The sequence below is a fragment of the Palaemon carinicauda genome, chromosome 25 (genome assembly GCF_036898095.1).
Source record: "Palaemon carinicauda isolate YSFRI2023 chromosome 25, ASM3689809v2, whole genome shotgun sequence".
NCBI lineage: Eukaryota > Metazoa > Arthropoda > Malacostraca > Decapoda > Palaemonidae > Palaemon > Palaemon carinicauda.
In genome coordinates this window covers 56,798,646-56,813,645 of record NC_090749.1, presented here as the reverse complement: position 1 = coordinate 56,813,645, position 15,000 = coordinate 56,798,646, and the positions used below count along the sequence as shown (strand labels likewise).

Sequence of the window (15,000 nt, the reverse complement as noted above, 5' to 3'; positions counted from 1 at the left end):
TCATAATGAGGTTCCCTTACGAAACCTTCTTTATGGACTATAACACGGGATAAAATCATCAACTTTGAGACTCCGGGTTTAGTGAACCTTGGCGTTTATAAACCACTAAAAGGCTACGAAGCCTTAACGACGTCTTGGGATCTCCTCTTAGGAAAGAGCTGTTACTCCGATGCTAGATATTAGGGGATCTAATAGGATATCGGTCAGATACGCAAAAGTCTTAGCTTGTAGGCCATAGTGAAGATACCGTTCTTAAGCTTATAACCTCTATATCACCTTTTCATTTCTTGAATTATGATCTACTTGTATTATTCTGTGCTTTGATCTTGCCTCTACATGGCTTTCCTTTCTTAGGCTTATAATTTATACAAGGGCTAATGTTTCCGAGAATTTATATTTTTAATTGTTCTCATTTGTACTCTGTTCGTCCTTACAAGGCCCATAAATATCAAGGCTTTCAAGAAGAAACTGAAGACTGTTTTCTAAGTGCTTCGATGATGTCGATTTAACAATTATCGTGGAATACGCTGTATGATACTCTAGCGAAGACTGAATACAGCGACCATGTTTTTTCAGCTCCTGTAGGGCAAAGGGTTTCCATGTGTGATAGGACTCGGAAAACAGCCCTTAAAGGTTTAAAGGGCACTCATGGATTGCAGAGGCAAGGGACTGTGACATTCCCATATCAAGCAGGACAATGCCTTACACACTGATACTACCGCTAGAGAGTCATGGGGTCCTTTGACTGGTCAGACAGTACTACATTGGATCCTTCTTTCTGGTTTCGGTTCACTCTCCTGTTGCCTATACATACACCGAATAGTCTGGGATATTCTTTACAGATTCTCCTCTGTTCTCATACACCTCTCAAAACTGAGATTACCAAACAATTCTTCTTCACCAAAGGGGTTAACTACTGCACTGTAATTGTTCAGTGGTTACTTTCCTCTTGGTAAGGGTATAAGAGACTCTTTATCTATGGTAAGCAGCTCCTCTTGGAGAAGGACACTACAAAATCAAACCCTTGTTCTCTAGTCTTGGGTAGTGCCATAGCCTCTCTATCATGGTCTTCCACTGTCTTGGGTTGGAGTTCTCTTGCTTGGGGGTGCACTTGTGCCTACTGTTCAATCTGGTTTCTCTTCCTCATGTTCTGTTGGGTATTTTATAGTTTATATGGGAGATATTCATTTTAATATTATTCTTGAAATATTTATTTTTTCTTTGTTTCCTTTCCTCACTGGGCTGTTTTCCTTATTGGAGCCCCTGGGCTTGTAGCGTTCTGCTTTTCCAGCTGGGGTTGTGGCTTAACAACTGATAATGATAATAACAATAATATATACATATGATTAGCCCCCAAGCCGGCTCTTCGCCCAAGCTAGGACCAAGGAGGGCCAGGCACTGGCTACTGGTGACTAAGCAGATAAGACCTGCAGGCTCCCCCAAACCCCCTATCATTAGCTCACAATGAAGGTGAGGTTGCAGCGACCAAAGAAACTAAGGAGTTTAGTTAGACGATTACCAGCTTTCAGTTCATACGACGATTACAAATTTCCGAACTTATCATTTCCTATACCTGATCTTACGATTTCTTTGAAGTTTATAATTCTTGCAATAGCTCCCCATTTTCAAGCTCTCAGTTCCAACATCAGTTTTCAATTCTAGAGTTGGCATTAATGAGGCGGCTCTATTAATAAGCTAACAAAGGCACAAATGACTTCCCTCTGTAGAGAGTAGGGTTCCCCTGCCATACAGGACCAGATAAGCAGCCCTTAAAGTAAAAGTGAACTAATAATTCATGCACTATTTCAACATGGTCTCCCATCCTTAATTTTAAAGTAACCTTGTAGTTTCACTCATATAAGTCTCCTATCAATGCAATGTGTCCTTATTGCTAAACCTATAATAACTGCAATGGTTTCATAGTGTTAGGGACCAGAATTACCCTAATGTATGACCGCATAAATTAATAACAGTAATTTAATGTAAAAATAAGATTACCAAACTACGATAACTTAATTTAATGAACATTATCAATAATGATTATATCACAACATGAATATCTGCCTTAGCCCTCATTTGTTAAGCCCAATAGGGACACCTAATCAGAAGGACTAAGTCCAACAGGGTCTTTGAAGCTCTCTGTCAAGGTCTGATTATGTCTGCTTTTACATAATGATTGTGTATATTGCCTGGACCTTCTGGCCAGGCATGACCTCTTGCAATTCTGCAACCCATAATGCTTTTAAGTAAATCTGTCTTACTATTTATAGGCTAATAAGAATCTTTCTAACTACCTGAACAGATCGAATCTCTCTTACGGGCTGCCTCAGTGCAAGAGCCAGTCAGTGTGTTGATATAGACAAGACGTTCTAAAACGAGCGAACAGATAAATCAAAGAATAGGTAAACACTTTATGGGGGAAAATGATATTCTAGAAAGACACAAATGAACTAACTTCAACAAGTACCAATCAACCTTTATAACACTAAGTTTATAATCCCTGTAGTTTTGCATTTAGTAAAATCTAATAACAAAAAGAATAAAGAAAAAAAGTACCAACTTCGTGAAAACAAATTTGGTAGGTTTACACCCACCACAAAAAAAAAATCTATAACAAAATATTTAAAGAAAATAAAAAAGAAAGAATTCAGTGTCAAAGACTTCACTGGTATACCCAGATAAATATCAGTGTTGTTGTTTTAAGGAAAATAAATCTTTTTCAAAGCTGAAAAAGTCAATGCGATGCAATCCACAAAAAAATCTTTCACTGAATATTTCTAAATCTCAAAATTATATAAAAAAAAAACATACGAAAGCAGTAAATTGTGAAAGAAAAAGATATCTAAAACTTCACCAATATACCTAAACAAAGTAATTGGTTTTTAGAACGGAAAATCTGTTCATGTTTAAACACTGGATTTTGGTTTTCATTTTTTTTTTTTTTTTTTTTACTTCGTCGCGTACTTCCAATACTAACATGCACTTCACGCGCCCTCAACTCTGTGTTCCCACTAACGCCGTTTCCTGAACAGATTGCCCTAAAAATTTTTGGTGTTTTATAGCTTTGGGAAGAAAACGTTCGAAAATAAACTAGAATAAAACGTTGACAGTAGACACGGAGAGATACAGGTTAGATGAAGACGTTAGTTAACTGTGAAATCATCTCAGCCGTTTCTCTGCTTGGAGCGAAAAAAATTTAAGTAAATGAAAGAAATGGTAAAAAAAAAAAAAACTCTTTGAAAATACAAACTGTACATAGAATGTTTACACATACGCCGAGTATGGACGTTAGTAGGATGTAATTTAGGGAAACATTTGTCTCCCCCCCCCATTGATCTGTTTTTCTCCCACCCTTTGGTAGGGGTTTAAAGGTCACTCATGAATGGCAGAGGCAAGAGACAATGCCCTGCAGACTGACCATATATACAAATGAACAACTTTCCGGCAGCTAGGACCAGGGAGGATCAAGCAATGATTGCTGATGATTAAGCAGGTAGACCTATAGGACCCTTAAACCAATCCCATCCTTAGCTCATGTGGATAGTGAGGGTGCAGATTATACGAGAAACCAATCACCTTGAGTGGGTCTCGAACCCAAGTCCAACGGATTTTCAGCTAGGGACTATTCCAATAGGGTTAAAGAATGCTACCAACGTATGTCTTGCATGTCGTAGAAAGCGACTAAAAGGACAGCTGATGCTTTGTAGTGTTCCTTTTTAGCAGTTGGACTATTTAGTCCAGGGTTAGGCTCACCAATATAACTGTGGCTGATGACTTCAAATGCCATGCAATCGTAAAAACCTGTGCCATTCTGTTCGTAATACTAGGCATGCAGTTAATTCTAATAGTCAGGCCTTCTCCATAATGAGGCTCAATACTACACAGTACTCTAGAAGTTTTACTCCAGCTGTGACCAAGTTGTGGAATGATCTTCCTAATCGGGTAATTGAATCAGTAGAACTTCATATTTCAAACTTGCAGCAAATGTTTTGTATGTTGAACAAGCTGATATAATAATAGTTCATATATTAACTATCTGTTTAATGTTGTTACTGTTATTAGAATGTTGTATTTTAATTGTTCATTATTTCTCATATCGTTTACTTCATTCCAAATTTCCTATCCTCAAGGGGCTATTTTTCCCTGCTGGAGCCCTTGGGCTTACAGCATCTTGCTTTTCCAACTAGGGTTTTAGCTTAGCTAGTAATAATGATAATAAAATCAACCATGCCTCATACTATTAGAAATAAAGGGCGCATCAGGTAGCCAACACCTTATGTAGAGATAACGGTAGGAAAGATCTCTCTTCTTCTATTAGTTCTGCATAACACTTGAATGGGGAGTGGGAAGTGGAATTTGGAAAGTTCAACACTATCCCTTTCACACTGTCTGATTTTGTTGGTTTAAGATACTAACTTTCTCCTCTTAGCTTTTAGGCTCCTTTGTATTCATTGTGATCCATTATTGCTAGTGACAGGCCATTCCAAAAGGCTAGATTTTGTGATATATAAGAAAAAATAGGGGTTATATTTCAGTTCAATAAGAAGAATATCCTCATAAAAAAAGAAGAGCAGTTTAATGTACATTTGGACACAGGAGTCACTGCCACACCTTGCTCCGAAGAAGTGCACTCTTTTATACCTTTACCTCATGGAAAGTTACCAGATAGTGTAGGGAGAGATGGCAGAGACGATGGAAGGGGCTAAATATTAATGTTGTTAAAGTTTTTAGAATATTTTATTTTAATTGTTCATTACTTCTTATATCGTTTATTTATTTCCTTATTTCCTTTCCTCGCTGGGCTATTTTTCCCTCTTAGAGCATTTGAGCTTATAGCATCTTGCTTTTCCAACTAGGGTTGTAGCTTAGCTAGTAATAATGATAATATAAAGGAACTCGTAACTCAGTATGGGTGTAGCAGGGTGCACTTTTTAAGCTCGCTTCACACGAGCAGATTGATGCCGCGCGGATCATAAACAAATGAAGATTATTTAGACCCTTCACGTGCTTCCCACGTGGTTCCAGTATAGCGGCTTATTTAAACCTAGCCGCGGCACTGGTAACCCGAGTGGTTCAGTATACCGGCTTATCAAAACCTAGCCACGGCACTGGTAACCCGTGTGGTTCCAGTATACCTGCTTAAGGAAACCTAGCCACGGCACTGGTAACCCGAGTGGTACAAGTACAGAGGCTAATTCAAACCTAGCCATGGCACTAGTAACCCAAGTGGTCCCAGTATAGCGGCTCATTGAGACCTAGCCATAGCACTAGTCACCCGCGTGGGTCCAGTATAGCGGATTATGAAAACCTAGCCGAGGCACTCGTAGCCTGCGTGGTTCCAATATAGCAACTTAGTAAAACCTAGCAGGGGCAGTGGTAACCCCCGTGATTCCATCATAGCAGCTTATGAAAACCAAGAGGCTGCGCAGGGAAATCCTCGTTTGAAGACATGTCTCCTAACGAGCGAAAATATTTTCGTACGGAAAAAAATCCGCTCATGTGAATCGAGCTTTAAGAGTCAAGTGTACCTGGAGTTCCTGTATCCCAACGTACTTAATATCAATACAACGTGACTATCATAGGTCTTAAATGTCGGCATATTTTACAGATAATTAGAACCACAATTAAGGCAAACAGATACTTGCGTTAAACATAAACGTGAGGTTGTAAACAGGAGGGTTCGCTCTTGTGACACACGTCAAGGTGGCCGAACTTCCCTCTCGAAGCCCTGAGGAGGGCAACCCCGAATCCAGGCTGCTGCTGCTGCCAGCGTCGATGCTGATGGTGGCTTTGGGCACGTCTGTAAAAACTATAAAATATGTTTATTAAATAAAGGAATCATACTAATCGAGTAGTTGAATCAGTGGAACTTCAAAAGTTTAAACTCGCAGCAAATGCTTTCATGTTGAACAGGCTTACATAAGTCCTTTTATAGTTTATATATCAAATATTTGTTTAATATTGTTAATGTTTTTAAAATACCTTATTTCATTTATTCATTTCTTCTTATCTCGTTTCCCTATTTCCTCATTTCATTTCCTCACTGGGCTATTTATCCCTGTTGGAGCCCTTGGGCTTACAACATCTTGCTTTTTCAACTATGGCTAATAAAAATAATAATAATAATAATAATAATAATAATAATAATAATAATAATAATAATAGCCAATATAAACATTGCTAAACAAAATCATATTAAGTTATATAACACTGGGTATCAGTGCAGTAGTAGCTTCTAAGGAAGTGTATAACTGTGAAGCAATTATTAGAGAGCCAAATAAAATTGTAAAATAATAAACCGATAACTTTGAAATATTTACTACTAGTCTTCGGACCTTTTTCTGCTTTTGCTTTCCCTAAATATAATTTAACCTTTCTTCCTCCGTGAGTCTAAAGGTTTCTCACTTCCTTTGTCATCACAAAACCTCTATTATTTTTATTTCATATCCCTTTTTGGGCTGGGGCTGGTTAAGGACACCAGTCTTTCTGAATTCAAGAACCTTGGCACTTTTAAGATTAATATTACTAATATAAACGAAGCAACCTGAATTGAATTACATAAATTAATTAAGTTGTTAAATAATCTCTTTTTCTATTCATAAATTATTGTACATTTTCTTGTCAGGCTTACGACCACTTGGGAACATAAATCAAATAAATAAAACTAATTTGAATGAGGGAAAGAAAACAATATTGTGAGTAGGAGAATATAGATTTTTAGGTTGAAGAGATTTGAAGAAATATTCACACTTGCATATTCTTCTGAAAGCTAATATATATATATATATATATATATATATATATATATATATATATATATATATATATATATATATATAGGTATGTATGTATGTATATATATGTATGTATGTATATATATATGTATGTATATATATATATATGTATGTATGTATATATGTATATATATATATATATATATATATATATATATATATATATATATAAATATATATATATATATACATATGTATAGATATATATATATATATATATATATATATATATATATATATATATATATATATATATATATATATATATATGTAAATAAATTACAACAGTGAGAGAGGAAGAGATGATCATAGGAGTGGACATGAATGGTAGAGTGGGGAAGAGAAGATTTGGATATGAGGAGGTACATGGAGGAAATGGGTTTGGAATTAGAAATTAAGATAGGAAGTATATATTAGAGAAGGCTTACAGTGTTGAATTAGCATGTATGAATACATGGTTTCAGAAGTCTGATAAACACCTGATAACCCATGATAAGGAATGGAAAGCCAAATAATTTACGACTTGGTTAGAAGAGCTGACAAAAATAATATGCTGAACTGTAAATAGATTCCGGGTGAAGCATGTGTTAAACACCGTAGACTCGTAGAGATGGATTTTGAAACGAGAGGTAGAAAACCCAAGAAGAGATCTAGAATGAATATTTGGGACTTTAAAGGAGAAAAAAGAGAGTAATTTAGGAGGATTGTTAGAGAAAGGCAACTGGAAAGGTTGAACTTAAAAGACTTGGAGAGGATAACAGAAGAAAATATCTGGGTGGGTATGAAAGAAATATGTGCAGGGGAAACGGAGGAATTACTTGGAAGAACCATGGGATATGATGTGTCGAAAGGAAAAAAGTGGTGGTGGGATAGAGAGGTGCAAGAGTTGGTTAAAAGAAAATCAAAAGCATTTAAGGGCGGGAAAGTTAAGGCATGCACAAGGGGCAGAGGAACTATACAGAGAATAGGAGAAAGACTCTTGGAGAAAGTAGGTATAGCTGTTGGAAGAACAATAGAATAATAGAATTAAAGGCTAGGAATAAGGGAGGAGAAAAGGATATCTATACGATTTCAAACTTGAAGAATAGGCAAAGACATGATTTGGGGCAACTAGGAGTCATCAGGGATAGAGATGAAGATATATTGCATAAGGATAGAGACATTAAGAGGTGATGGAAAGAATATTTTGAATAACTTTCTTGGTTAGAGTTCTCTTGCTTGAGGGTACACTCGGGCACAATATTATATCTAATTTCTCTTCCTCATGTTTTGTTAAAGTCTTTTTTTTATAGTTTATGTAGGAAATATGTATTTTAATGTTACTTTTCTAAAATATTTTATTTTTCATCGTTTCCTTTCCTCACTGGGCTATTTTCCCTATTAGGGCCCTTGGACTTATAGCATCCTGCTTTTTCAACTAGGGTTGTAGCTTAGCAAGAAATAAAAATAATACTAATGAAAATAAAAATAATAAAAATAATGATAATAATAATGATAAATAATAATAATAGCAATTATTATTATTATTATTATTATTATTATTATTATTATTATTATTATTATTATTATTATTATTATTATTATTATTATTATTATTTTGAAAATGAGAAAGAAGAGATGGTAGAAGCACAGAGGGTGGAGGGGCCAGTGGTGAAGATACGGAATACAGAAGTGAATGCCCACTTCACTGAAAAAAAAAAATAATAAAGCACCAGGTCCATCAGTTTCAAAATTAAATGGTCAAAATACTAGCTACAGAGGGGAGACAATGGATGCTGGACTTAAGAGCAATATGGATGAGTAAATAATGCCTAAAGACTGGGAGGAGAGTAATGATAACCAAAGCTATTCAGAAAAGGGTTATCATGGAATGTGGTAACTAGTAAGGAGTTAAACTAATAGAGCAGGATTTGATCGTTTTAAAGAGAGGGCACTAGAGTAGAAATCGAGAGAGATTGTAGACTGGAAAACAGCAGAATGGATTTATGGAGGAGAGAGACTGTGGGTGTCATCTTTATAGTAAGGCAGCTAAAGCAAAAGAATCTAGAGGAAAACCAGAAGCTCTCCTGTACTTTGGGGGATCTAGAGAGGGCTTATGATAGAATACCAAGAGAAGTGATGTTCTGGTGCTTGAGGAAAAGGAAAATGGAGTCGGAAAAGTTGGTAAGATTGGTAGAGATGATGTACAAAAGAACAGACAAAAGTGAAAATAGCTGTCGGGGAAACAGGAACCTTTGATGTTAGTGTTGGATTACATCACGGGTCAGCATTAAGCCTATTTTTATGTGTTGGTCATGGATGTGTTAAGTGAAGAGATCAGAAACCAATGAGCAGTGGGAGTTTCTATATGCAGATGATTTGGTGATTACAATTGAAAATGAGGAAGACTGGCACAAAAGTGTTTTAGAGAGGTGAAAGACTTTGGAGGAGGGGGTGGCTTGAAGGTAAGTTTGGATAAGACTGAAGGTATGGTGAACAATAAGAGAAGTAGAAACCGGATAGCCATACATGGAAGTAGAAGCTGTGTTATAGAACTGGTGGAATAATTTAAATAATGGCACTTACTATAAGTCCGAAGCAAGGATGCGAAGCTGAAGTTAAGGATATGATAAAATAATTTCTACTCCTGAATAGATCCTTCCTAACCCAATTTCCCCCCATCTTATCCTCTCTTGATCCTATACAACCATGACGTACCCTAAACCCCTTTAACATCATGAATCTCATCCCTTTGTAACTTCTCAACAATTTTCAGGTTAAACAAGTCTTTCTCATAAGCATGCAGTTCTTAGCAAAACCTCAACACGATGGGCCCTCCCATTAACCTTTAGTCTTCCCAAATTTTACCACCATTCTCCTGGTCCCTGCCCATTTACCTTGTGTCTAATCAGTAGTACCTTGAAAGCAACACCCTTCTCAACTTTTTACAGACTAATCAGCATCGCAAAACTTGAGAAATCCATTGAGATGGCATAGCTACAAAGAAATCCAAACAAGCAAATGATCCCAGGCACCCAGTCTACAACCATCGTGATGCAAGAAGACATCTTAAAGCACGATAGAGCATCATGACCATGAAAGCACTAGATACCTGAGCCCTAACAAAATACAGACTAATAAATGGAGAGTCAGTGACAGTCAGACCACTAATAATGCCCTCCCTAACCCTAGTGAAGACCTGCCCTTTGGATTCTCCCTTACCAGGCGGAAACGGGTCACCCTGAATAGGATAGGAGATAACCTCCAGATATGGGGTTACACAAATTCGGCTGCATGCCCCTACAGTGAGCCAATCCAAACAATGAATCCCATCTTATGTAGCTGACCATTAGGGCGTACCTGTTCGGACACGGAACTAAGAACAGCAACCGGTAGAGCACTCCAATGGGCAGAAAAATTACGCGATAAGATTATGATGATATTAGTAAACAACCCATTTCTACCTTTCCACTGTTTCCTATCTTCCCACCTTTCTCCAGGTCAACTACTCTTTTCCCATAGCTTTTCCACTTTTGAATGACCCTTTATTAACTTATATCTCTCCTCTAAATCTAAGTCCCTCCCAATCACCTGAGATCTTCTGCTCCTGACAACCCTTCAATAGATCCCTATCCACTTCTACTAGACAATACCTTAAATCCCACACCCTTTAGGACAGGTCTCGCACAGCAAAACGAAAACCCTTTCTAATATACCCAACCCCTCCTTTACCTCATGCCATCATTCCAAACTCCCTCCTTTACCACATGTCTGCAAATTGCTTTGTTGCATATCGTCATTTCTCTCGCAGTTTTCGTGATACTGTTTCATTGATCAGGCCACGGGACTGTGTGTGTGTGCGTGTGTGTGTGTGGGTGTGTGTGTATACATGGAAACAAGATTGGAGGTATCTGTGAAGGCATTGTTGATGATTTTGTTTCGCGAAATGCGAATTTTGCCAAATTTGATGTTAAATATTCGCTGTAGACTATCTGCTTATATCACTAATATTTACTCACGATTTTTAGGAAATTATTAGCCAAATTTTTCGAAATCAAGTGATAGAGAATTTTCTTAATGTTTATCAATATGCAATAAAATAGATTTTCGTCTTGGGTATTTTTTTCAGATTTTGTCAATGATTTTGCAAAAATGGATTAAAAAGTTCTTATTCATATTTTCTCATTCATGAAGCCATAAAATGTGGACATTTCATGAATGCTTAAACACGTTAATATTTCATAAATGTTAAGATATAAAAATTGCATTAAACTAACTTTTCGTGAAATTCAGGAAAATTCTTGACTCATTTTGTCATTGTACAAAATATCTGGCAAACTCAATACCATTAATTCACCTTATATGCTAATTTAAAATTTTAATCTTTTCTTGTCCTTCACATAATCTGTACTTTATAATCTGTTTGATTTAGTTTTCTCATTGTCCTCTTCCTTATATTCTGAATCACCTTCTTCAAAATATTTTAATAGTCTCTTCCACTCCTTCCATTTATCCACACAATTTTCACACATCGTTTCCCATTCTTCCCTCTCTTTAACACCACAACTCCTTTCCAAACTTCCTTCCTCTTCTTCCTCTTCTTCAGAAGATCCCTGGAATACATTAAGGAAGACCAAAATGGAACTTGCCCTCCTGAGGCAGGAGGATGGATCCGCTTATCGACTGGGAGAACAGACGACCACTGTCACTATGGATGGCACCTTCATAAGGGTAACGACTCTAATAAGGTGCCAAAGGAGAGGTTCCAGGGAGCCCTGAGAGGAAATAGCCATTTGAAGGCTTTAGGTTTACAAATTGGACTGGTGAAAAACCAATGAATAGTTAAACTCCAGAGACGTGTTGCTGAAATATAACCTTGTGTAGTATTCATAATATTCATTCATTACTGTGTGAGGTTAGGAAGGGTTATGTAGATGAATTCAAGAAGAGATGACTAGAATCTGTGGCTTCAGCAACAGATCCATACACCTAAGTTAAATTTGCCTCTAACTTTGGTCTTTTAGGGATCTAAGCACATACGGGTTAAGGGAGTTCTATCATAAAGGAACAAGTAGGAGACTTGTATCTGTACCTAATTGAAAATAGAGCTATCAACTCAACCCCCTCTACAAAAAAACCTTTAATAGCAACTAAACTACTTCCAAAATAAGAATAATTGAATAAAAAATTTAAGCAATACCAGTTTCTGTGGTGTGGGATAAGGGTTTAAAAGGGCATCATAGATGTGTCTATTTTAAAAACCCTACAACTGAAATTACCAAGGAGGTTCTCAAAAAATTTGTACTATTACTAAATTACCTCCTTACGTAATACTCTAATAGGATTAAAGAAAGCTGTTGGATAATTAGAAGGATCTGGGCACTGGAGTTTCCAAGGAAGAGAGAACTTTATCTGGGATTAGTTACGAAAGTAAAATTTTGGAATAGCCCAAGATGATCATCTGTGATATTTAATGTCATGGAACTAATATGGAACAAAATAAGAAAATGTTATTTATATGCTCTAACATGGAACATAATAAAATGCTATTGTTATGAATTAATATGAACAAAATAAAAATAAAATATTTTTATGCTCTAACATGGAACAAAATACAAACAAATTATTTTTATGCACTAAGATGGAACGAAATAAAATAAAATGTTATTTTTATTCACTAATATGGCACAAAATAAAAAAAAATTATTTCTATGTATTAATATGGAACAAAATAATAACAACATTTAATTATTATGTACTAATATGGAACAAAATGAAAAAAAAATGTTATTTCTATTCACTAAAATGGAACAAAATAAGAAAATTTTATTTCTATGCACAAATGTGGATCAAAATAAAAATGAAATATTATGCTTATGCAGTAAAATGGAACAAGATAAAAAGAGAATTTAATTTTTATGCACTAACATGGAACCGAGTATCAAATAATTTGAACCTTATCAAGAATGGCTATTGTGATTCGCCAGGCAAGAGGCCGAGAAGGGATATATAACAGTGGTTAATTCACAACGACAACTCTGGAATCAGACAGTTTGCAACAATAGGTTACAGAAAGGCCTTCTGAGAAACTGTATGGAAATTGGTTCTTAAGGGGGTGGGGGGTGGGGGGTAGGACGAGGATGGTCTTGTCTCCGAAGATAACTGGAACCCTAAAGACTTGGGATAGGGCCCATCAATAATCGTCTCTGTTTGATTCCGAACACATTCACGCCTTCTGATTGGACGTCACATTGTTGACAGTCTCAATGACAATGCTATAGTGTAATCTTGGGGGTCCAGGTGATGTGTTTTGAATGTATTATATAAACTGGGTGGACTCAGCAGGCGTGTGTTTGGGGACGTCTTGCATTATGGCCAGACAAGGGTCAGGACCAGCCAAGAAGAAGAAACTGTCAGATATGTGTCACACGGAATATTAGGACTATTTAAAAAAAAAAAAAGGGGGGGGGGGTTGGGGGCTGCTCCCCCCCGTGCTTTCCTCAGCATGTGTGTTTGCGCAAATGAATAAAACAAAACGAACTTTCCCTCATATACATAATGACGTAAGTACAAGTGTATGAAGATGGATATATTATAGTACATAATTCTGTATAAAATAGATACATTATAAATATATAAGTCCTAATTCAATCATTTTTTTTCTCCTTATCTCCCCTATATAATAAAGACCAAGTGACAGTTTGTAAATATATTATTATATATTTCCTTCCAGTCATCCTTGGCGGCAAGACATAACTATACGGTCTCTCCTCGTCCCTCGGGTAGAGGGAGAGGGGCTAGTCATACCTTGGTGAACGGGTTATAGTTAGTAAGCGGGAGGGGATGGAACAGTCGAATGTGAGTGCATTTCTATTTAAATATTTAGCAGTAATTTTTGCAGGTCGCATACACTAGTATTCTATATTCTGCCAACAAGTTATCATTTCACGAAAATTTCATCCATTTTTCCCTATCTGTTTCCAATCACTTTTTTTCCCAAGTAATTTCACATTTCATTTGTCACTCCTGTTCTCACATTCATTCTCTTCTATTCTCGGCCATTGGACCTTTTTCCTAGGCGATAATTCTTCAGAAAAAGTTTATTATACTTTTTCTCGCCTTTAAATAAATTAATGTTTGTTAAACGCGTTTAATTGTTAGTGTTTAGCCTTGGCGAATCAATACCTGATCTATTTCTTATAAATCCTTCTGATAAATTCTAACTCCTTAAATTTCCTCAAATCCAATTGACAAAAATATAAGTAATCACACATAGCCATTTTCAAAGTAACTTATGTCCTTTCGGAAATAATACTTACACTGTTAAAAAAAAAAAAAAAAAAAAAAAAAAAAAAAAAAAAAAAAAAAAAAAAAAAAAAAAAAAACTTAATTTTAATCGGATATTCTCGGTAAAAATATAATGTTCTGGACCGTATTTCAGTAAAATACAGGCAGCCGTAATTTTTACCTTACTTTCTTATTATCTTTTACAGATTGGTGACCGTAAAATATGACTCCTTTACGTCAACATATCTTTTTTTTTTAAACGGTAAATACATGGCAGCATTTATTCCAGGATTTTTACATTTTTTTTTACGGCATATTTCTAACGGTGCTCGCAGACCACATCCAATACATATATATATATTTTTTTTAATATATGTAAAATGGAGGTACAAAAATGGTAAATATCCTGGAATAAATGTTGCCAGGCATTTGCCGGTTTTGAAAACGGATATATTGACGTAAAGGATTGATATTACGGTCACCAACCGGTAGAAGATATTAAAGTAGATTAAATTACGGCCGCATGTATTTCACTGAAATACGGCTGAGAACAGTATATTTTTAAGGAGAATTTCGGCTTTTAAACATAAATAGTTTGATTTTCATCCTGGGAAGTAGATTTATCAATTTTGGATGCATTTTTGGGGGGGAGGGGGGGGTTCTATAAATCTATAACCTTCCTCCAAACATCAGGATAAAGGTGTAACACTCCCGAAGTTATTATTATTATTATTATTATTATTATTTTTATTATTATTATTATTATTATTATTATTATTACTTGCTAAGTTACAACCCTAGTTGGAAAAGCAGGATGCTATAAGCCCAGTGGCCCAAATAGGGAAAATAACCCAATGAGAAAAGGAACAAAGGAAAAAATATGTTAAGGACAGCAACATTAAAGTAAATATTTTCTACATAAACTATAAAAACTTTGAAG

General features: G+C 35.9%; 1 protein-coding gene across 1 annotated transcript in view; it reads right to left on the bottom strand.

Moving 5' to 3' along the window:
* LOC137619044 (B-cell receptor CD22-like) overlaps nucleotides 1-15,000 on the bottom strand; it is a 59,428-nt gene that overhangs the window by 36,399 nt on the left and 8,029 nt on the right. The window contains exon 2 of the mRNA XM_068349240.1: nucleotides 5,646-5,800. Coding sequence (XP_068205341.1) covers nucleotides 5,646-5,800 — 155 coding nt within the window. The remainder of the gene's footprint in view (nucleotides 1-5,645; nucleotides 5,801-15,000) is intronic.